General features: G+C 33.3%; 6 protein-coding genes across 6 annotated transcripts; 4 read left to right on the top strand and 2 right to left on the bottom strand.

Annotated features, from left to right (window-relative positions):
* The first annotated feature begins 377 nt into the window (after positions 1-377).
* Positions 378-9,191, top strand: LOC130657090 (USP6 N-terminal-like protein). The gene is made up of 2 exons (XM_057460061.1): positions 378-527; positions 6,489-9,191. The coding sequence occupies exon 2, from the start codon at positions 6,511-6,513 to the stop codon at positions 8,374-8,376; it is 1,866 nt and encodes a 621-aa protein (XP_057316044.1). The 5' UTR covers positions 378-527; positions 6,489-6,510; the 3' UTR covers positions 8,377-9,191.
* A 235-nt stretch (positions 9,192-9,426) lies between these two features.
* Positions 9,427-12,044, top strand: LOC130657095 (protein NDRG3-like). Its single transcript, XM_057460066.1, has 5 exons — positions 9,427-9,643; positions 9,717-9,916; positions 10,081-10,293; positions 10,592-11,021; positions 11,384-12,044. The coding sequence occupies exons 1-5, from the start codon at positions 9,475-9,477 to the stop codon at positions 11,455-11,457; spliced, it is 1,086 nt and encodes a 361-aa protein (XP_057316049.1). The 5' UTR covers positions 9,427-9,474; the 3' UTR covers positions 11,458-12,044.
* On the top strand, positions 12,033-13,365 carry LOC130657096 (thiosulfate sulfurtransferase-like). Its single transcript, XM_057460067.1, has 2 exons — positions 12,033-12,639; positions 12,871-13,365. The coding sequence occupies exons 1-2, from the start codon at positions 12,033-12,035 to the stop codon at positions 13,311-13,313; spliced, it is 1,050 nt and encodes a 349-aa protein (XP_057316050.1). The 3' UTR covers positions 13,314-13,365.
* Positions 13,366-13,711: 346 nt separating this feature from the next.
* Positions 13,712-15,871, top strand: LOC130657109 (uncharacterized). The gene is made up of 3 exons (XM_057460078.1): positions 13,712-14,095; positions 14,375-14,509; positions 14,889-15,871. The coding sequence occupies exons 1-3, from the start codon at positions 14,025-14,027 to the stop codon at positions 15,001-15,003; spliced, it is 321 nt and encodes a 106-aa protein (XP_057316061.1). The 5' UTR covers positions 13,712-14,024; the 3' UTR covers positions 15,004-15,871.
* Positions 15,872-16,526: 655 nt separating this feature from the next.
* LOC130657101 (DNA replication complex GINS protein PSF1-like) lies at positions 16,527-19,777 on the bottom strand. Its single transcript, XM_057460071.1, has 8 exons — positions 19,611-19,777; positions 19,435-19,499; positions 19,270-19,365; positions 19,057-19,147; positions 18,719-18,799; positions 18,613-18,645; positions 18,247-18,321; positions 16,527-16,727 (listed from the first exon to the last, which is right to left on the bottom strand). The coding sequence occupies exons 1-8, from the start codon at positions 19,683-19,685 to the stop codon at positions 16,659-16,661; spliced, it is 585 nt and encodes a 194-aa protein (XP_057316054.1). The 5' UTR covers positions 19,686-19,777; the 3' UTR covers positions 16,527-16,658.
* An 85-nt stretch (positions 19,778-19,862) lies between these two features.
* On the bottom strand, positions 19,863-22,998 carry LOC130657097 (lysM and putative peptidoglycan-binding domain-containing protein 1-like). The gene is made up of 4 exons (XM_057460068.1): positions 21,582-22,998; positions 21,297-21,506; positions 20,559-20,920; positions 19,863-20,438 (listed from the first exon to the last, which is right to left on the bottom strand). Exons 2-4 carry the CDS (start codon positions 21,468-21,470, stop codon positions 20,324-20,326), a joined length of 651 nt encoding a protein of 216 aa, XP_057316051.1. The 5' UTR covers positions 21,471-21,506; positions 21,582-22,998; the 3' UTR covers positions 19,863-20,323.
* Between the last annotated feature and the right edge of the window lie 1,467 nt (positions 22,999-24,465).

A 24,465-nucleotide genomic window follows, 5' to 3' on the forward strand; every position in this document is an offset into this window, starting at 1 on the left:
CTTAATGCATGGTATCAACACTTAACATTATTTTTATATAAAATCGAACTTAAAACATTCGAAAATGATAGAAATACATTATACCTTCTAGTAGAGCGCAGCTCTAATTGCGTCTGCGTAGCTTAAAATGAGCATTAAATACTCTAGGACTGTCCATCTAAGCCATGGCCCCTCCTGGAAATAATAGACAGGGTATATCCGTCGATATTTGTTAGGCTATTAATATGCACATCTATCATCTATCTATCTCTATTCATTTAAGGCAAAATTCCCTGGGAACGAAGTTGACTGCAAGCATCACTTGTCTATCCCCTTTTTGTTGGGTCTAGCTTGTGGGAGCCAAGGGGCGGGATGCAAAAAAATAAACATGAGGGCCGTTAATGTTGATCCCGGGGGCCGCTTTTGTCCTACGAAAAAAACAGCGGATCAGAAACAGCTAAATGTTAATGTTGATTTGATAATGGAATGTTGATGATGCTGTGTGTAGTATCTGATGAGCTGTCGTACGAACAAAACAACACAACATGGTATAATTTCATCCTTTTTTTATGTTTTTAAAATAAATTCTAATGTTGTAAAACTTTAGCTAGCTAGCTATAACTTTCACACCATCCATTTTCTCAGATCCGGGTTAACATTACTTCAAATTTTCTTATCATTGTCAACAAAAAATCCGTTATCTTTGAATTTAGCATAAAAAGTTATGAAAACATAAATATTTTCAAGTTTATACACTAAATACAACCTTTAAAACTTTTAATGTTCTAATAAAATGACCACGAAATTAACTGCAGTGAAAATGTTTTATGGGCTAAACATGCCTTTCCTAATGACAGAAGTATTCATTGACGTTTTATTAACAAGAGAGGGCTCTAATTGGGTCTGCGTAGCTCAAAATGAGCATTAAATACTCTAGGACTCTCCATCTACGCCATGGCCCCTCCTGGAAATAATAGACAGGGTATATCCCTCGATATTTGTGAGGCTAGCCATGTAAAATATGCACATCTATCTATCTATCTATCTAGACTGCACAAAAATAAAAGTACTCTTTCCAACTTACTAATTTTGCTAGCTACTTATTTATTTTGTCAAACAAGTAGATCATACCATGCATTAGTCTTTTTCAGAAATATTTGAATCAAGTAGCGCGTGCGATGTAGCGCATTCATTTTGCGGTAGCAAAGTGGGGGACATTTTAAATCGTGAACCCCAAACACGATGATCGAGCGTCTATGTATAGCGACTCTCTCAATCTTAACTTCCTTTTCTACATGTCCGAAATAGTATGCATGATTATACTGTCATTTTCATAAATTTATTGTTTATTTTTCAGGTCATCACAAGCAAATAGGCAAAAATATGCTTTTCAAATTAAAAAGAAATCTTTATAACAAACGTGGGTTTCCTTTTTAAAAATTGTTTGAATATCACTTGTGACATAAAGAAAAAAATACATTAAATTCGGACCTGCTATGGTTTATAATTGTTTTGTCAAATGAATGTACAATTAAATCCATGTAAAATGTCTGTTCTGCGGACTTGCTTCATACGTGCTCCTTCAGCGTTCACCTCTGCATTAGTTAAGAACCGCATGGCTTGATTTCCTGTGTATAACCTGGTTACCAACGACGAAGGGGACAGGCAAAAAAAATTCATGTCTACGTAGTTCTTTTAACTAAGTCAGCAGTCGTTGAATTAGCTAGGATGATCAGGTAGGCTATGAATAGGCTTGCTCGTCGATTAAAAGGACCAGGACTATTCAATAATTCTGAAATCTGAAAGTGGGTGGTGTTCGACCAAGACGGAAATCCATCGGACGTTTTGTCCGACGAAAGTTTGAAACGAGCTACGGACATGTCCAGTCTCCCCAATAAATTTAATTAGTTAGTTTTGCCGTCGTTAAAATCTTTCATGACGGCAAAATTTGGCCGTTGTGATTTTTGTTTTGCCGTCGAAGCTGACTTAACGGCGGCAATTTTTTGCTGTCGAACATTTTTCGTTAATTCAGAGGGCTGAGCAGAACATTGAGCCTTAAATTCCAAAAGTCCTGTAGCTACAGAACTTTGATGGAAAACGTAATGGCAGATATAGCTATACATTTTACTGTGATAGTATCACAAGCAAAAGTTGTTGGGAAAACTTGCTGGTAAGAGTTTTCAAAAAGGCTTCATTTGAAACAATTTGATTGATAAATTAGTGTTAATAAAGTCACACTCTGTATACTTTAAAGGTTGCCTTTTTTGTTGCAGATTCAACAAAATTAAAAGCACCGTTTTGCATTTAGTGGCAGTCAGGTATAATTTAGGCATATTGACACTGGATAGTTAAACGGCCTCACCTACCTTAGGGAGCGTTCACATATTACGTAAATGTGATTGGTCACGTAATTCATCCACACTTTAATCATGAGAACAGCCGTAACTGAATTTCGGACTTTCTTATTAGTGAAATTCAAGTTTTTTTTTACTAGGATAAAGCCTTTTAAAATAATAATATTTAGGTTGATATATTATATATATAAAATGTAAATGGAATAGACTTTAGTTAATAATGTTTCTACACAGGTTTAGGAGTGCTTTTGGCTATAGTTTAATATTTTTAATTCGGGGTAAAATTAGAATTAAAATGAAATTCCCAGAAAAATGCCAGAGTGCCCCAGCAAACCCAGAACTGTAGGGTATTTTTCTTAAAAGATGTAATCCCTCAACTATTATTTGTTCCACAAGTAGTAGTTACAAAAGTAATTAATAACTTTACATACAACTTTTATTATCGAAGCTTGGTGCACATTCTACCTGTCACCGCATTGCCACAAAAATCTCAAGCCAAAAACAAGCAAAAAAATTGTTTTTTCTAGAGCATTGTTCCGTTGCCTCCTACAGCAATGCTCGAACATTAGTAGCTCTTTGTGAAAATAAAGTACACAACATATTTTTACACTTCAATTACGTCTTTTGAGCTTTAACTATATCATTAAATACAGTTTATAATCACTTGTGGCTAAATTAAAATATTGCAGAATTTATTTAAATGCTATTTGTCTGTTAAACTTTAATACTTTTAAACTTTTTCTCTTTTTTAATACTTCTATATTTATATGTGTTTTACAAAATGTGATCCTTCAAGTATACGTGTTCATCATCACCGAGTGCAAGAACATCACGTTTGTTAGGAAAGTATGACTGCTAGGATCTAGAATCATCTTACATAAGCTGCCATTTCAACATTACATAATTTTATTTGTTTTTTTGTTTCACAAGTCATTACAAAGTTTAAATAGTGACTTCAATTGTTTACCCAGGATCTTCAGTTCTTATTGGTTTTACTATCAGTGAGGGTCCTGCAAAGGGGCTTAGTGCATTTAAAGCTTCCATTTGAGCTGCGACAGTCATGCAAGCACAGCAATCGTTCAACTAGAAATCTGCGTAAATTGTCAATTTTATTATCATACTAGTGCTAAGCAAAAAGGATAAATTTTAACTTTTATAGTCTCTGGCATAGCTCGGCCAGGTGTTTGAACCAAAGAGCTCACGCATTGAAGCGAATGCTCTACCACAAGGCTACCAATTAGTTTTTATCTCCAATTGTGTTTATATGAAAAAATGGTGTTGTTGGAACTCTAACTGTTCGTAATCAAAAGAAAAGTTTCATTTACATTTTGATGGAATTCTTTGGATGTGTAGAAAAATCTAAAAATCTGCAGGTTAAGAAATTTGGCATAGAATGTCAAATTTTTATTGTGGCGAATAGCATCTTTTCTCTGATATTATGTTTTAAATCTGAACTTTGATTAATCTTTTAAATTTTTTAATCTCAAGATCAAAAGATGCCTCCAATCAATTTTTTTAATGGGCTTGTCCATGGCTTGCTGCATATATACATTATTTATATATGTTATTTTGCCTGTTGATTTGTGCAACCAATCTGGGGAATATAAACAACGCCATGTTGCAGCAAAACCTCCATTTCGATATTCTGAAGGAGAGTAAAGTTGTGCCAAATAATTGCATAATTAGGTGACGTCACAAGATGTTCCGCATATAGGATCAGGCCTTTCTGAATTAAAATTTTAATGCGTCAAGGTTTTATATGCGCTAAGTCAGTTAACACAGATGTTTTTTGGCGTGCAAATGATACACACAGTCTCAGTTTAATACGCCATTTATGCACACAATAAATGACTTCAATCTCTGCTGCTTTTCTTAGCATTCTTTTAAGGTTACTGTAAAGGAAACAATTTTTTTTAGGTTTTTTACAAATAATTCATAAGATTTTATAAAAAGATTCTCTTTTGAATGACATATTTTTTATTCCATGAAAATATTTGGAACATCGCTTTTTGGAAAAAGCCCTTTCAGAGGTGTGATATCCTTCACACCTTTAAGAAAATATGTGCAAAATGAATTAAGCATATTTTTTGTAAACATTATGCATGATATGGAACTCCCATATAAAAATATGGGAGTAAATGCTGTCATAAAAAATCATAGAAAAAGAAAAAGTTATAGGAGTATGTATATGAGATCTGAGATCGCCAAAAATTTGAAGCCAGTTGATGTAGATAATTGTAGTAACAATAACGTAATCATCCTTTTATAAAATAAAGAAACATGCTATGTGCCATGCTATCGGAAATCTGAGTATTATTATTATCTTGTAACCCTGGCTTCTGTCTAATAATAATTCTGAACCCGTGCACGCATATTCAACATAAAGAAAAAACTCGCACTTCTATCATCTTTCTTTCTGCATATTCAGTTCACACATTTTCTTTACACCTACGGAAATCATTAAAAATGGGAACCTTTTTTAATGCAATTTATGCTGAATGTAATGGTGCAAAAACGAGAAATCTGCAACCACGCTTCGGGAGAAATTTTAAAACGTACTGTGAAAAGAATGCTGTCTAGGTTTATTTATTTATATTTTCTTTTTGGAAAGTCAACATTTCACGAAAATAACACGATCGATCAAGTGCGTCTTTCATCAAGCATTTTATTCACAAAATAAGCAAGAGGGAGGAAATTTACTCTAAGCACAAGCTTAATATGTGTGCCATATATTTAATAACGGTAAATCAAATAGTCATGTATGCTATTAGATTTGCCACGTTTTCGTCACTGTGCACACATTTTATGAAGGCGTAAAAATTCTTGTCTACAATACTACAAAACTATGGCGTTTCTTTGTTGTTATATTGTTGCTAAATTTATGGTGACACTTTCAGAACAAAAACAATCGCAATCGTTGGTGATTACCAGCTTTAAGATATACTTTTGTCATAGTAATAAAGTAGTTCATCCATTTAAAAAATATTAAAAATTAAGGCCTTTGTTTCATTAAGAGTATTTATTGCATGTATTAAAATTACAATAAGGCGTAACTTCTTGTTATATAAGTTACCTCTGTTATTATAGGGAAGGTGCAGACTGTATTTTTTTTTCAAGTTTTTGGACTTCTTATTTACCAGTCTCATCACCAGGACCATTTTTTTGTTAATTTATACAATCATCAAAAATATGGCAAAAAAAAATTTAAAAAGGCATCTTGATATTGCACACTTTTTTACTAAGCATCACATTAAATAATTCTTAAAAGTTATTCTGTAATAATTGTTGAAAACCAAAAACAGCGCTTACAATTCCATTGACCTAGCCAAAAAAATGATAGCCCTCAAAGTAAACTGAGTTGTGTGCCTTTATTACTCAAATTCAAGCACCTCTACCATTATGTCTTTCGTCAGTTATGTGCAGAACATTTGTGATACAAGGTTGGATGTCGTTAATAAACATTTTCTTTTTACAGCATCTTAACGGTGTTTCTACACGAAGAAAATTGACTTTTTACAGCATCTTAACGGTGTTTCTACACGAAGAAAATTGACTTTTTACAGCATCTTAACGGTGTTTCTACACGAAGAAAATTGACTTTTTAACAAGCTCCTCATTTTTTTTCCTGTCAAAGAGTTGTCAAAATCAAAAGGGCTAACTGCAGAAAGTGTAGACATTTCTATTGAAATATCATTTGCTCTGACTGTAATCAACAAGTCTGTTGTTGTTTGTGCAGGAAATTTAATAAAACATTTTGCGACATTTAAAATATTTACCACCAAAGTATTGAGCTTGTTTCTATTTGCGTGAATTGAATTGGGTGCTTGATAAAGTTTACGAGGGCAGTAATAATTTTTTAAAATGCGTAGCATCCGCATACTTACTTTTAAGTGTAAATTTTATATATCTTATTTTTGCACCTGTTGTTAGAATCTACATGCTTCTTCTTAAGTTCTTTGTTTGTATTGTAGTATTCCATAGATTTTAATTTCTTTAAATTTTATAGGCTTAAATGTTATTTTTATAATTCCATTTATGCTTTAATTTTTAACCGTTTAGACTAAAATGAAAAGTTTACCCTTCGTTTTTTTTGTAAGATTTATATTTCTCTCCTGTTGCTTCTGGATTTATTATGTTGTATCATTTTACTTTTAGGTAGCATGCTATTGACACCAAAATGAGTGAGTTTGTGGAAGAAGATGATAATGATAGGGTCAGAGCAGCTATAGTTGCACGCTATCATAAAGGTCCTGATGGTCCTATTGAACCATGGGAGGATGCAAGTTTTATTGTCTACCAAGTTTGTGATAGATATGGATTTCTTCACAAAAATCCGTTGCCACAGCATGAGCGTGATGAAAAGCTTTTGGAAATAGAGCGTGAACGTGCAAAGAAATGGATAAAAATGTTATCCAACTGGAAAGGGTACTATGTGATAGATAAATCTACTGAAAAATTACGCCGCAGAGTCTTTAAAGGTATACCTGATAGTTTGCGTGGAGAAGCTTGGAAGAAAATGCTGAATTTAGAACAAGTTATTCAAGATGGTATTTATGACAAATTTCTAGAACTTGCCTTAGAAAGCAGTCCTGATATTCGCCAAATCGATTTAGATGTAAACAGGACATATAGAGATCACATAATGTTTAGAGACAGATTTAGTGTAAAACAACAGGCGTTGTTCCATGTATTGGCTGCATATTCCATGTACAACACGGATGTGGGTTATTGTCAAGGGATGAGTGGAATCGCTGCTCTTTTGCTTATGTATATGAATGAAGAAGATGCATTTTGGGCGTTGTCTGAGTTGCTTACAGACAGAAGACATAGCATGCATGGCTTGTTTGTGCCTGGCTTTCCAAAGCTTCTTCGCTTTCAAAATCACCATGACAAAATTTTAAAGAAAATGATGCCTAAAATGTATAAACACTTGGAACGTGAAGGTGTGTATACCAGCTTGTACACGTTAAAATGGTTTATGCAGTGTTTTTTAGATAGACTACCTTTTTCGCTTGTGCTGAGAGTGTATGACATATTTATGTTGGAAGGTGATAAAATTTTAACAGCTATGGCATATCACTTAATTAAACTATTTCGAAAACAAATCTTAAAAATGGATCTTGAGGGTATAGCCCCTTTGTTACAAGAAGAGATACCGAATCGTCATTTTGTTGATGACGAGATTTTGGAATCGTTACAAGAATCAATGATTGAGCTCAAGAAATCAAAGTTAGATATTCCACCGCCTCCATCAAGTAACGAACTACCAACGAAACCACCAGGAACATTGCCAGACAGAAATTCCTTCATTACAGCTTCCAAAAGGACAAAGATGCATCGGGACAGGACGAATACATTAGAAGTTCCCATGGGGAGGCCACCATCTCCTAATATGGAGTCTCCCAAGTCTAGTAGAAAGCAAGTTCTTCCTACCAAAAACGAGCACAAAGCTGATGTTATCATTCCATCACCAAACATACCCCCAGCTCACGCACCTCAACCACTGCCTTCGTATTCTGAGTTTATCGAACAGAAGTTGTATGAACACCAACCAATGCCGCCTCGTTCTTCCAATGTGTATCACACTGACAGAAGGAGATCGAAAGAACGAGAACGTAACGTGAATGGTACTGATGCAAAGTTTTATGTTGAAGATGACTTCACAGGGACGCATTTTTCACATCACACACGGTCACGTGTTTCTTCAAACGGAAGCAATCATGAGAAAGTCACATCTTCTCACAACAGCCAAAGTTGGTCGACAGAACTACAAACGACTGCAAGTAGGAATAGAAGTCAAGTGAACTCGGTTTCTTCTTATGAAGACGATCGTACAAAGCGTGACCATTTTGATGAGAGATATCAAACAAACGGTTATGTAAGACCTTTAACTCCACCAAGAGATTATGACTATGACTCAGATGGTGAGATTAGTGGTCGACAGTCAAGCAGTCATCCGTATCGTAAAGGAACTACCCATAAAGTTTTGCATACTAATGTTTTAAATAATACTCGACAGTATGCAACTGAAACAAGACTATAGACTTCTGCGAGTTCACATATTTTTAAAGTTTTTCTTTGGTGCAAAAGGTTTCATAAATTTTTTAATATTTCTGGAAAGTTCTTTTTCAATTCAGCTGCGCCCAAACGTCGAACTAATATTTTATAAGTTTTATGTATCAGGTAAAATATATACCATTTTGCATTATGCATATATATATATGAACGTATATTCCATGTGTACGAATATTCCCCCAATTTCTATAAAATAAAATTCTGGATATTATTTGTTTTCGCTTATTTAACATTGTTATTGTGGGTCGTTTTTATGAAAAACAGATGTCTCACTAAATTATCAAGTAAAAAATATCAAAATATTCTTCTCTACACATTTTTATTATGATGTTGTGAGAAGGTGTTTGTTTACATTTTTCTTGCTTCTTTTTCTGTTTGTTTGCTCTGCACCATTCGTGGGTAAATTGTGTTGAGGGTAGTATGAAACATGTACAAAAATGATTTGATTTTTACCGAAGTAGGATTGATATTTTGTTTTATGAAATTTTATTTCTGATACGCGAATAAATATAATCATAATGTATTTATTTCAAATTCATGTTCAGTTATATTGGTTATTTTTTCTCTTGCTCTTTAAAATTTCTTGGAGAATTCACTTCTTCCCATAAACGAAAACGTAACAGCTTTGTTTTTTTTTTGAACACACTTCTTGAAGAGATAATTGCGTTGTTTCATTAGTTTTGTAAGGATATGTACAGGTATATTAATATTGTTATTATTATTATTATTGATTTGACAATGGTTGTCAGAGAAGATTATTCTTTTAATAAACAACTTAGTGTACGACTGCAGTTTTTTTTGTCCCGTCAAATTTTTAACTTTGTGTATATTGAAGGCTCGAAAGTAAAAGGAAAAAGTAGAAGCTCGATTTGTGGTAATTAATATTTTCTACAAATTAGAAATGTATGATTTAAGATTCAAAATATTTAAAGTTACATAAATTATAGCCAAGCAATAATAATGGCATGATTTTAGGGTGGATGGTTGAAAAATATAAGGGGACTGTGAACTCTTGAATGTTTTCACCACTTGGTTGCAATTACTTTTGTAGTGTAAAAATTAAAATATGTCTATCAAAAGCTCACTGCTCTCCTCTGAAATGGAGCCTGCTGAAGATGTAAATTGTATTGAATTGGATATTACAGATGAAAAATCAGCTCTGCGAAGAAGGGTTGACACAGAAGATCGTAATTTATTTCACCAGTTGGAAAGTGATAAAATTAAAACGAGGAAAGGTACAGTTAGTTTGTAAACATGATGAAAAAAAATGATTAATTTTGCAGTGAGTAACATGTCATTTTTTTTTAGGTGACATTCATGTGGCTATTCAAGGTGATCGCAACGCGAAGAGGACGGCTATTGTTACGTTGCACGATATTGGTCAGAACCACGTGTCATGTTTTCAATCTATCTTTTGTTTCCATCAATTCAAACCGCTACTGAATAATTTTACTGTTTATCATCTAAACTTCCCTGGCCAAGAAGAAGATGCAGAGGAGTTACCTGAGGTAAAATGTCTGACATGCTTTTTAGTTTGAACTTTTATACCATCGATTGATATCTCGGTAGTCCTTAAGTTTATACTCAGTACTCTTTTCAGCACTCTATATCTTTTTAGCGCCCTACTTTTTGTGTGATAGAATTCCACTTTCACTTTCTTTGTTCTGTGCAGGATTATATTTATCCAACAATGGAAGAAATGGCAGACGTGGTTGAAGAAGTGTTCGCGTATTATAATTTAAGGAATACAATTTGTTTTGGGGTTGGTGCTGGAGCTAACGTCTTCATTCGGCTGGGCTTAAAAGATCCGAAACATGTGGAGTGTTTGATATTAGTAAATCCCATTGCTGGTACCGCCTCCTGGTCGGATTGGGGTCATGAAAAAGTATGTTTTTATACCCACTAAGTTTTATAATAGAACATTTCATCGTAAACAAATTTATTTGCTCCCCCACCCAATATAAAAAAACCCTAATTTTTAAGAACGATGTTATGCAAAATACTAAATATTGTTTTACTAAAATTACTGAATAATACTCCAAATTTGGATAATGTAGAAGTCCGCAAAAATAAACATTTGGGGATCATTCGTCCGCGAAAATTAATTTCCACATAAAAATTTTCGTAAATAATATGTTCCCTGAAGGTAATAAAAACATTTTGTTTTGTTGTTTTTTGCCTAGGTTTTAAGTCATTATTTAAAAACAAAAGGAATGACGCAATTTTGTCAGGATTATCTACTGTATCATTTTCTTGGTAAATTTGACGAAAATACCAAAAGAGATTTAGCTGATGCTGTACGAGATGATCTGCATCGAATCAAACACCCACGTAATCTTTCGCTGCTTATAGAAGCTCATGCTAAAAGATCAAACATTAAAATGAATCGTCCCGTGGCTGGGCAGTCTGCCAGTGACACGTTAAAATGTGGTGTCCTCATGATGACTGGTGAGCATTCGCCCGCGGTTGATGACACTGTTGCACTGAACGCAAAATTGGATCCGACCAACTCAACATGGATTAAAATAGCAGACGCGACGAGTATGGTGCTTGAAGAACAGCCCACTGGTGTGACAAACGCAATCGTATTGTTTCTGCAAGGATACGGACATGGTATGTTTATTTGCTCATTCATCCGTGAAATAGAAAACAGGAAAAAAGTAATCTTTATTAATCCGTTTTTGTGTATTATTTTGCTAACCAAAACACCAAATTTTCAATCCGCTCACGTACTTTTCACAAAACGCTAGCATTGACAATACAGTCACACAAAGTAGCTAACAATGTGTCTCCACTTTGTCACAAAAATGTAAATCAATTTACAAGCAAGCAAGTAAAAAACAATGACATGCGTATGGAAAGCATTCTCGCATTTAATGTGTTTTTAACGTGCTGTTGTAATTGCAGATATAATATCAAATGTACAAGCGAGTTTTCTATGTGTTAAACTTAACCTTTGTTACTTTTTTTTGTAGCCATGAAAATGCGACCACCAGCATTATCGTTCACTGGACATGAACAAGTAGAAGGACCGCCTGCAGTGTGTTAATTCTTCCCATACACGAGCAGTTCACGCCTATGTGCAATTTCTCTTCTGACTGGCTGTAATTTACATGGTGATTGGATAATATATCATTCTTTAATTGGTTGAAAAACGTTTTAATAAATTGGAAAGAAAATATTAGAAAGAAGTTAACACGATTTTATTTACATTAATGTGTTTTACACGTTTTTAAGTTGTTTTGTGTGTATTTGAAATGTTTGTGAAAAAAATGAAAGGTTGAACGTATCTCCCTACTTTTTACGCACATAAACCAAAGAACTTATATTGAAAATTCAAAATGTTTGGAAAGAATTATATTTTTATATATTTGTTCATATATTGAAAAGTAGAGTATACCAGCTGTCTCGTTGATGATCCAGTTGGGATAAATGCTTCATGTTCTGTTTTGACATCTTTCGCTGTTCCTAGTCAATCTTCAAGTCTCCATGATGGATGTCGTACGCCGGTAATTTCAATATGTTTGACGTCATGTACATGACATGAATTTATTCAGAAGGTTGTTAGTGTATAATTTATTTATTTTGTGAGCAATTGTACATTCAGTAAAATACAAAATATAAATGATAATACGATTTGTTTGTCTTCGTCTTTTAGTTCATATCTGTCGTTGCAAATTTATTCTTTATTTTTGTATTTTAGTTTTAACTAACAAAATGATCTTCCTGCAGTCCACACGGAAATTCAAGTTCGTCTTTCACACTGTAAAATATTATAGTACTGTTTCATCTTCAAATCTTGTCAGCTGCTCTCACTTAGCCAAACTTGTTCAGAATCCAACATGGCATAAAAAAGTTCGAATCTTGGACGCCACCTGGGATTTGGATGATAAAGATTATCAAAGTAATCACTTTCAAAATAGGATACCAGGATCAAGGTTTTTTTCCTTTGATGAATGTCGCGACAGAACTTCGAAATTTCCTCGCATGTTGCCCACAGCCGAAGAATTTAGTGCTTACGTGACGAATCTGGGAATAGGAAACAACCATCATGTGATCGTGTATGACAACCACGAAACACATGCTATCTATTCCTCTCCCAGAGTGTGGTGGATGTTCAAAGTATTCGGTCATGATAACATATCCGTGCTTGAGGGTGGTTTGACATCATGGATTTTAGAGGGCCACTCTGTAGCTTCTGGTAACTATACGGAAATAGAGAGCGTACCGTGTAAGTTTTGAATTGTAGTGAAAGTTTACAACTAGATCTGGTATTCTGGCTGTGTTTTGATCCATGAGAAGAAAATTAGGGATAGGTAACTTACTGTTTAAACAATTTTTAGCTCGTTTCTGCTCTCCACGATGTGGAAATAATGACTACGCGAAGAACGTCTATTTCTTCTTTCCGCCCTCCATCGTTGTGTTTCATTTTTTTTATTGTCACATTGCATGTTTTTTTAAGCGCCTTCATCAGCGTTTATTGCCAACATGCGGGCTGAGTTAGTAAAGGATTTCGAATTCATGCAAGCAAACGCTCAAACAGAAAATGCCGTGCAAGTCATGGATGCACGACCTAAGCAACGCTTTCTTGGAGTGACAGATGAAGGTGATGTAGACAGTGAGAACGGTCATATGCCACACTCCACCTCAGTGCCGTTTGGTAAGATCCTGAATAAAGAAACTCGCTCCGTTCGAACAAAAGAAGAAATAAAAGAATATTTGCGAGACAGTTCAATCGATATAAATCGCGGTTTGATTGCTTCGTGCGGTTCGGGGGTGACTGCGTGTGTTTTATCATTCGCTGCATTTTATGCTGCTAACAAGCAGGTCCCTGTTTATGATGGATCCTGGTCAGAATGGAAAGTGCGTGCACCTCAGTTGATATCAAGAGAAAATCAAGACTAGATTTATCATTTTTTTGTAAATTTCGTTGTATCAAATAAAAGATTTTGTGTAATCACGTGTTTATAAAAACATACATGCATCTATAAATACAATCTGCACTCAGCAAATAAATATTTTTTTAGGAATTAACAAAGAAATTGTAATATTTTATGGTCTGTTATTTATGTGCTAACTTTATATTAGTAATTTGTAGTTTAAAAAATGTAAACCCAATATTATCTAAAAAAGACGAGACAAGTCGCTGGCAGGTCTCACTTATGTGACAATTTAATAAGTGAGGCAAGTTTTCAAGCTGCAGTCAGATAAGCAAGAGAAGCTTCGAGCAAAAGTGAGACAAATCTCTAGCGACAGTTTAATAAGTGAGTCAAATCAATAGCGAAAGTCTCTAATAAGTGAGTCAAATCTCTAGCGACAGTCTAATAAGTGAGTCAAATCTCAGGCGGCAGTCTAATATGTGAGACAAGTTTCAGCGACGGTCTAATAAGTAACACAAGTTTCAGCGATAGTTTAATGAGTGAGACAAGTTTCAGCGATAGTTTAATGAGTGAGACAAGTTTCAGCGACAGTTGAATAAGTGAGTCAAGTTTCAAGCGACAATTTAAAGTGTTTTGTGTTTATGATAAGCCACTGTTATTTCGCCAATGATATGTCGTGATCAGATTACATGAAAGAATGTGTATGCAGTACCTTTTCATAACAAAGAAATAAAAGATGAAGAATGTTATTTTCATGATAGTGTTAGCTTATTTCTTTGCTGCTTTTTGTAGTGAAAAACAAGGCGGGTAAGAAACTTTTCAGATTTATTTTCACATTCTCACCAGTAATGAAATAAAAAATATTGTCTGCATGAAACAATCCTAATTTGGTCGCTAATGACACGACTAAAACCTTTTAAAATCAGGCGAGCATTTTTCCTTAACAACAGGAAAGGCATATTTGGGGGATTTAATAGCTTTATTCGTAAGAATTATTTCTAGTAGAATCTACGAAATTTTTCGACTGACATTGTTCCCGAAAATTTCTGTTCACGCAAATTAAAATAAACCAAGTTTCTTATAAAGTCGTTATAGGAGACTGAAAGGTTGGCAAAAAAGTATTTTGGCGGGTAACGGTAAAGACAGAAAAGTTCCCATTATTCAATACTGGATTAATGATTGCTGTGGAGCGTATTGCCGGCGCAAATGTGCTCGGCTGACGTAAGTTTTGTGTTTACATATATTTCTTGCAATTGCTATATGAGAAATTAGCGTAACTTCCCTCCGCTATATTTGGCCGCGTTTTACAGTTTGCGTGCCAACGACATTGAAATAATTGCCACAGAAAAGATAAAAAGAGCATCTTATATTCCCCATTTTACAATAACTTTAGCTCAATTGAGCAAAAATCAACATAGGCGAAATTGAGTTTTTTGCTGCGCCGAAATCTGCAAATGAGCAGCGTTTCGCCCCAAGTAATAGAATTTCAAATGCCGTACTAGGCAGTAACGACGTTTTATTTGAGCCAGTTAAATTTATAGTGTCTGTTAAAATGTAAAGTCAGCATAGTACGTTGACGAAAACGAAGAATTTTATTTAGGTTGCAGATGTGCTACGTCGCTAGAGGTGAATCAACTGGCAAAGTGATCGGTCATATGGTCATTCCAGGACCGCGAGATTTGATAAAAATGAATTTCAACACCTCTGACAGTTAAACCGGCGGCCGATGACACAAAAAACAACTAACAGGAGCAAGTAGAAGGCATTGAGTCTTATCGCCAAGCCCCTAGTTGTAGAGTATTATATACTAATAAATGTTATTTTACATTCATGTTATTATTTTAAAGGGCATTAAAATGTATGTTTATATAAATAAGTTGTCCTAAGTTATTACTATTTCCTACGCACTCTTACATACAAAAACCAATGTTTTGATTCTTACAAAAAATATTTGCTTACGTTAATATTACTGTTACGAATGTCATAGAAAATTAATGAGTAATTTTTAAACAGCGAACAAGAGTACAAACTATACTTTTTTATTTCATTTTTTGAATGAAGTAAACATAAAAGAATGCCACTTTGACATTCGATGTTATTATAACTTCTTCGTAATCTTGTAATACTTTTAATTTTAAATTTTTTGACAGTGTATGTAAAATTGGGGGCGGGCCATGTTATAAAAAAAAAAAATAGAAATTTTGTTAAAATCTCTTTTTTAATCATAAATCGCAGTTGATCGATTAAAAATGTTTATTTGCCCATCTTACTATGCTACGCTTTGGATAAACAGCCTCGTATTTTATAAGGGTTGGCATTTTATTGTAATTATCTTTTCTGTATCCACTGCATCATCCACGCTGTGAGCGACAAACAATGTCTCTTTCCCTGAGATTCGTTGTACGACTCAAATATTTTCTCAGTATATTGTTACCTACGGATATAATTCTCGCGAGAAATGTAACTAATTTCGGTTTCTGTCAATTTGCAAAATTTGTTTCAACTACAATTGGGAAATTATTTATCGCGAAAAAATGTATTTTCTTTACAAGAAAGGGATTACAATTTTTTTAATTCTGATTTTCTAGCCTTTATGTAAATAGATACGTAAATTTCAACTTTTCTGGTCGTTATTTTTGTCTCCTGTATAAACGCCTTGGAAAACGGAATATTTTTTTTTGGCGCTAAATAATATTTTAGAAAAATCCTGCGACGTTCTAATTTTCTTCACGAAAATTAAGATGTTTTTTAAAAACTTTTTCGCTACAGTTTTTTCTCTTTCTAATGATCTTTGAGACTTCCCTCCTAACCAGTGTTTTCTTTTCTCCTGGGTATTTCAAGGGTGTGACCTAAACATATTACGTCTCCTGTTGTTTGGTGTATTCGGCTTATTGGTTTCGTTCTCTATAACGACTTAGAAAAGGGTAACGACTTAGAAAAGGTTGTTACGCCTCACACGTGTTCCCATGCCCTAACATCACAGTCATGTGTCAGCACAAAATGAATTTCTTTGACATTCGACAAAAATTTCCTGATTCCCTCTCAAGTCAGTAAAATGTAAATTCGTAGATAAAACCCCGATTTTTATGCCTATGAATTTTGTTCGTATATTCCCACTTAAATTCTGGGTAAATTCGTGAAAGGTAATGCTCTCGAGAGCATTGATTCGCAAAATCTCCCGTTTGTAAAATACCTTTTGTGTTCAGGATCCACATATTTGTAATCAACGACACATGGAGCGTATTTGTAACTTTTATTTACAAGGATAAAAATTGTTTCGTTTTTTTTATATATATGTTAGCGTCTTGCAACAGAATTTCAGAGGAAATTCGCGTCGGATGTTTTTTGATAATTCTCCACGTTTGAATGATCACGTGAGTACATGCTCTAAAATACCTTGTCGAATTAAATGTTCGCATTGTGTTGTTGGTAAAAGATGCTGAAATAAATAAATCAATAAAATAATGCGTCATTTAACATATCAAACAATTAATGGAGCAAGAATATTTAAGTTACTTAAGTCGATAAAAAAACAATATCCCTTATGAGAAAACTTCTGCAAGATGTCGTCGGAGAATTTTTCGATAATTCGAGAATAATATTTTTATGTGATATGCTATCAGTGCAACGAAACAAGAAAAATCAACAATATCCGTCATCGAAATTTCAGTTGACACGTTAGACTTCCAATGTAATGCCTTTAGTTGAACAATTTTCGCGATTTTTATCCATTTTCGCAAAAATGTATTTGTGTGAAATTTCTTAGAAAGGTCAATTTGCGAAAATATGTCTTCGCAAAATTACTAGAAATGATTGTTTCGCTATTATTAGGTTCGCAAAACAACTGGAAAACTAGTTTTTATAGTTTTCTTGGTAAATTTTCTGTTTTTGTTGTAAATAACTGCACTGAATTCCATAGAAATTATTTTCAGTGAACAAACAATTTGAACATTTCTGCAAGCTTTTTTTTATTTGAGTTAAACCGGAAAAAGCAAAATATATTTATGGATATATTACATGAACCCAGCATATCGAGACTGAAATATTTAAGCATATCCACAGCTAAAATTCAGACGTCCAGAAAAGAAAAACGTGTACACAAAAAAATCAGAAGTTATTTTTATTTTTCTGCATAAGAAGCGCCATTTAAAACAACGTTTTTTCTATATACGGAGGTTTACGAAGATATGCTCTACCAAATCATCATACAGAATATAACTCAGAAAAGCTTAGCCCTAAAACCATAACAATGCTTGATACAAATGTATGATTATTAACAGCCGACAAGACAGTCAATAATTAGAAAATACTAAGTTTAAATATCATTGCAAGCAATAAATGTTGAAAAAAACATTGTTGATAACACGGTGTTTTAAAGTTGAGTCAAAGATTTTGTTCGATAATTTCAGTATCAAAAAAATTGCTTACAGATAAAACTTTTTTGATCAAACAAAAAATTCCCAGCTGTCATAAATTTAATTTCATAAAATTTCACTCGTTTTTAAGATTTTACCGAATGCGCTATCACAAAATATCGCGGGCTGTTTGCGCTATAGTGGAAAATGCAGTCAAATGGAAACAAGTCTTTACTAGCAAACAATGAAATAAAAATGTATTTATTCTAAAAACGTGCCTTAGCTAAGTCGATGATTTAACTAGTTAGCATATTTCTACCAAAAGATACGCACTTAAAATTTATAAACATTTTAACTTCTCTGTCACACTACCACTACCAATACCCGCTTTATAACTATGTTAAATTATTTTGTTAAACTGCTAGTTAAAAGCTGCTTCAAACTTAAATCCTCAATTTGCTTATAACTAATCTTGTTTTCACGGATATGGAAAACGGGTTAATAAAAATGATAACAATAAATCTGCAGAAAACAAAACCGAGAATGTAAGCGTGTGTATTATTTTCGTTAAAAGGAATCTGAGATGACTTCAAAAAAAATTACCTGGCTGTTTTTCTTTAAAAGAACGACCGTTCCATCTTCAGTTTCAAACTCACCATAATCCATCAAACATCGAATCTGAAGAAACATGCAGCATCAAACTTTTACCGCTTAAAACAACCGTGAAGTATTGTAATATGGAGACGTGGACAAAACAAAGTTCGCGAAAATTAATTTTACATACAACTTAACACTTATAACTTCAACTCATAGATTTAGTCAATATGTCTGAAACCAAATTTTATATAAAATATTAAAAAAGGTATTTTTGTATTTTTAAAAAATAAACTTTAGAAAACTTTTCAAAAAAATAGTACCGTTTAAATAAAATGTTCATCATCTGAAACCACTTTATAGAAAAGTACATACCTCAATTAATAGCGTTTTGGGTGGAGTCATGTTCTAAAAATATGTTTCAAATACAGCATGTTACGAAGAGATTTGAAATATATACAAGATATTTCTGTAAACGCACCTGAGTTAAATCAATCCCGACATCAGCCACCGACATCATATATCCTGCAAGTGATTTGTTGTAATTTGAAAACCACGTGATCTGAAAATAAGTTATTTACGTTGTTAATACATTTTGTTTTTGTGATGTAAAGAAAACAATTTCCATGGCTTTTGTCTAACTGGTAAATTCGTAATACATAAATTTCGCATGAATACAGAAAAGCTAGAATACAAGCACTTCTTTCAGAACTTAAAGATTTTAAAGTTTCGCACGGTTATTTTGGCACGTGCATTTTTTTTCGTCTGCGAAATGTTAACATTCTTGAGGTAACATATATTATGTAAAAATATGCTCACTTCTTCCTCACATAAGTTCAGTTTTACTTGTTCAGGTATGACGCTTCCAATTTCCCAACGGTAATCTTTCAATGTCATCATTCGATTGTAACTACAACATTTTAAGCAAACAATTGATTACGAAAGAAGGTATTTTTTTTGCTGAATTCTTTTTTGTTTGGTAAAAAGTTAAAATCACCAAATTATATATGTCATTGAAACTTGACAACCTACATATAGGCAAGTAAGCATCTTTTATTTCGCTCCAAACTTGCATGGCGGAGTTGAACACCAGAAAAGAGACCTTCCTCTCCATCTGAAGAAGCAGCTCTGAAACGCAAACATTAGATGACGAGTTGAACATTCTTTAAAATGTTTTTCTTTCAATAATCCACTTACACTTCTTTTTGGTTTTCTTGAAACAAAACTCTCATTTCATCAAGAACTTGACGAGTCAAATCTTCCTAAGATAAAATAAACAAAGCTGATTGTAACAATATAAAATACTTAATGTGTAGACTAACCAATAAAATGATATACAGGACATGAACAGCGTGTAGAAGAAATGAACTCACGTTAAACGCAGGAAGCTGTCCATCAGCTGAACGTTTTAAATCTTTAATTAATTCAAACACTTTGTCAGCGAACATGTCGCATTATTTTTGTTTTTTAGAACTTACAGTCAACGTTTTTTTTTGTATAATATTCAATCCAAAGCTATACTAGAAATAAAAAAGAAATGTTGAAGACAGTTATACGTTTTAAATAGCGAGCATTATTAAAGTATTATCGCCAACTTGACATGAAAGGGGAAAAATAAAAACGTGTTAAATGATCTATACATTAGTAAGCAGTTTTACAAACACTAGAATATAGGTTAATATACTAAAAATATAACAATAAAAAGTTCAATAAATTTTTGAAAACAATACCCTCCGAACAACAACACAATAATAATTCATTTAACAATATAAATATAAATAACATGAATTAAACATTATATTTCGAAGTATCGATATCAAGAGAGTAAGCATAAGAAGAAAGACTAAATATAAACTTGATTACCTGTATTGTTATGGTTGCCATTAGCAATGAAAAAACTAAACAAACAATTCCACTTTTTATAATTTGCAAAGAAAAAAATAACACATTATTAAAAATACCAAAAGTATTACACACAAAATATAACAAATTTTCTTTTATACATATCCAGCAACGTTTATAATTTCAACACTTTACCCTCAATATGAATTTAGGTATATAAAACATTTAAAATACTGTCTGAAAATCACGTTCCTTCTTCTAAAAATGGATGCTGCTTAACTGGTGACAAATGACCACTTAAGTTTTGTCGACTATCATAACCAACGTTGGGGATGTTATCTGACTTTGTTGCTGGTGCTCTAAATGTCGTAAAGTAAGCTGATAAATATCAAATTACATAAATATTAAAAACAACAACAACAACACAAACATCATAATCAAAAACCTGTTTTAAGTTCTTTAGAATTTATCTTACTTACTTTGATTTGTGAGTTTCTATTTGTCCATCTATCTTTGATAACATTTCAGTAAAGATTTTGTAAGAGTCACTTCCAAGATCTTCAACTTTTTTGTGAGTTTTTATCTGGCCATCAATTTTTGACAACATATCATTTAATGATTTATATCCATCACTTTTATTTGTAATGTCTTTCTTTTGTTGTTTACTTTCAGATTTGAAAACTTTGCTACTTTCTGCTGGTTTGACTTCCACAACGTCTGCATAAATTTCAGGAGAATCACATCGGTTGTCATCCACCACAGAACAAGGAATAAGAAGAGTTTCTTTGATATGTATAGAATCATTGGACCAAAGTTTATTAACACGTTTTAATTTCTCCACCTAAAGAATAGAAAAAATAAAATCTCTTTCTTAAATTATACGGAAGGGTCTTGCCTAAATAGATTCTTTGTGTTTAATTTGCAACTGCGTGTACCACCTGTAGAACCTTGAGTGAAATCTGGCATGCAATAACTTTCACCTTTGTTGTGCATCTAAATTTTAGGCATATGAAGGACAAGAGTCTGGTTCTGAATCTCAAGATGCACGCATGCAATATACCTCATGCACACACCCAAAGCAGCAATAAATTACTTGGAGCTTTTTAACATTTTACCAACAAACAAGACTTAATCAAATCAGTTTAAATCAACAAGTCCATGTAAATGCTGTCTAAAAAAATGCAATTAAAAATTAAAAGTAACTCAAAAATACTTACTGAAATACTATACTTTATTGCTAAACCTTGAAGTGTATCAGATGGCATCACTTTGTGTGTAATCAGTTTAGAGTCAATGTCAGCCAACATAAATGTTTGATTACAGGTAGCACCATAACTACGTTGGGATGCAATTCCAAAACTCAACAAGCCACCACATTCTGCCATTCTCATATTTCACTTTCAGATTGTATAATCCATTGTATTTTGCTAAGATTGGATTGTACTGAAGATTAAGACATTTAACATAAAACAAACCAGCAAGGACTGAATGTTAACATTTACCTTTGCTCCCCTACCTTCTCAAAAATCATAGTTCAGCTTCCTTTTTCCTCAAAGTAAATTATAAAGTCAAATAAACATTTTGCTTCTTAATTTTGATTTCAAAACTTGACCTTAAAACTGAAATAGAAAACATTTCACCCATAGCAAAAAGGTATAGCAGTGAAAAATGCACTGATACAGTATTAAAAATTACTTCTAAATGTCATTGGTACTGAGTGATATTTCACTGTGATAACGAGGCATTTTTAACTCACTCATTAGTTAGTATCTGGAGGCTTAACATAAAGAAGTTACCACACTTACACATTTTTTAACAACCAGGAAACGTGGCTTAGGTGTTTCTATTATTTTACTCTCTCAGACTTAGGGAACCAAAGGTGTAAAATGATGTTGGACTTATATTACAGAGCTTAAAAAGTTGGTTACCAAGTCTTTTTAAATTTCTTAAAAAGGTCTTTTCGTTCTTAAGATATTCATATTTAAAGTTTTTCCGACCAAAAATTTTCGTTCCAAATGCATAAACGAGATAATTTGGTTTTTAGCGTCATGTTAGAAAAAAACATAAATCATATTACACTTTCTTTGGTTTATAGACCTTTTTAAATGTCTACATTTTTCGTGGTAAGCCTTTTTGTCTTTAACAATTGCATGGTAGGCAAAAAGATGCGGCCGCTAGGTAAAGTTGATCCTTCTTAGCACAAATTTTTTGATTGTCTACAAACCTTTTTGAAAAAATTAATTCACTTCACCCCCCACATCAAATTAACTTTTACCTATTCTACCTATTCTAGGGATAAAATTAACTTTTTAGACACCAATACATGTAGGAAAGATCGAAATCTTTATTCCAGTTTACACACCAAAACCACTGATAAGCTTAGCCTCCTCCGCTACGACTCCTATCATTCAACATTTACCAAATTCTCCATTATATACTCCCAATCCCTAACATACAGAATGCTTATTACCAAGAATGATATATGCTCAAAACAGCATTAAAAAATTTGAAATGGGTTTATAAAAATTGAGGATACCTCAGAAAACTAATACAAGAAAACATAAAAAATAAATAAAAGACTTCTCACCAAAGGATGTACTCTATCTGATACACCTAAAACAAATAATACTCAAAGATATCTGGTTTTCCTCGCACACTACTCCAAGGACAACACTACAACCAAAAAAATTATTAATAAACACCTAATAAAGGGTGACCAAGAGCTCAATAAAATCTGGCTGACTCTACAATTGTTGCAACTATGCGGCATAAAAATATTAAGGATTTGCTTGTCAAGGCAAGGGTTATAAAGCTCCCGACCGTAGGATTTACTGAGTCTCACTAGTAACCACAAACCCAAAATGAATTATAAGTATAAGCCTTAAAATAAACATGAAAATTTTCCAGACTATTATTTACTATACCACGAACCACCTAGTTACCAATCACTTTGTATTTACATAACTATCTGTCAAGCTAGAACAAAGGGTTACCACATCTTCTGTAAAAAACACCCCTTCTTTTTTTTAGGTTCTTTATCTACCTCAAAATCGCTGATATGGATAGCTCAACATTGACATATACATCTTTGTTACCAATCGAATTGAAAATTGTGATGCAAAATGCTGGTAAAAAAAACACTGATGTAACAATAATGGCTGAATATTGTAATTAATTCAATCACCTACTGTTCAAAAACGACATTTGTTTTTGCTAAACAAGTATCAAATAATTTATTATGACACTGGGTTAGACAACAATATGAAAAAACTGTTAAAAAAACGCCTGAGAAACCTGTGTAATTTTTATATTTAAATGACACGGGAACGTAACTAAGCTAACTGCAATCACCCTGGATGTTTTACCGAAGTAACCTACTGCGATAGCGGCTGTATCCTTATGACAGGCTGCATCATATTAGGTACGCGATCATGTGCGCGCACCTTGGCACGCTCCTAAAATGTGTTAGACAAGTGAAAAATAACTCACCTAAAATATCAATTCATTCCTAAATAAAACTGTAGCAAGTAATAATTCTTAGAAATCACATTACAGAAAGATTTTCTTTTAAATAAGGTCACGCAATATCTAGAATATTAAGGAGAAAAAAGATTTGCATGCTCGAAAGTAAATCGGTAAAACTCCTTGATCACTTTTTATTTTGAATGAAAAAACGGTAATACCCATAGATCATTTTTATTTTGAATGAAAAGGTCAAAACGGCAAAACTTCTTCGATAAGAAAAAGAAGCAGAAAGAAATTTCTTTAAAGTACAGAATTGCGAGTAGCGTGGAGAGATGGCAACTGTAAAGGGAAATTGTATTGTTAATGTTTAATATTGTGATTCTCTTTGTTCTTATATTACTCTAGACAATAGAACATCGTGGAGGTGTACTAAACAGAAGGGAAAGCAAAGATATAAACACCAACAGGCAATATCCTATAGATCTCTTTAACAACCGTAGCAGAACTGGAAACGTTTTCCACTGCCCAAGTGTAATTGGAATACTGAGGTAATTATATTGACTCTTTTGCTTCAAACGTGTACAATGAGTGGCATAAAATCACCTCCGGTCTTCAAGCCTGAAGAAGACGACGATTATGCATCATGGAAGAATGATGTTGAAGTTTGGCAATGCTTCACAAAGGAAGAACCTAAACGTCAAGGACCTGCTGTATATCTGTCATTGAAAGGCAAAGCTAGGGAAGCAGTTCGTGCCATATCAGTTAATGACTTGAAAGGAGATGGTGTCAAAGTGATTCTACAGATACTGGATGAAGTGTTTCAAAGTGATGAGACAACTCGTGCATATAATGAATTCAAAGAGTTTGTAGAGCATAGGAGGAGTAGTGGAGAGAATTTTTCAACCTTCATTGTGCAATATG

Source organism: Hydractinia symbiolongicarpus, chromosome 9 (assembly GCF_029227915.1).
Source record: "Hydractinia symbiolongicarpus strain clone_291-10 chromosome 9, HSymV2.1, whole genome shotgun sequence".
Taxonomy (NCBI): Eukaryota; Metazoa; Cnidaria; class Hydrozoa; order Anthoathecata; family Hydractiniidae; genus Hydractinia; species Hydractinia symbiolongicarpus.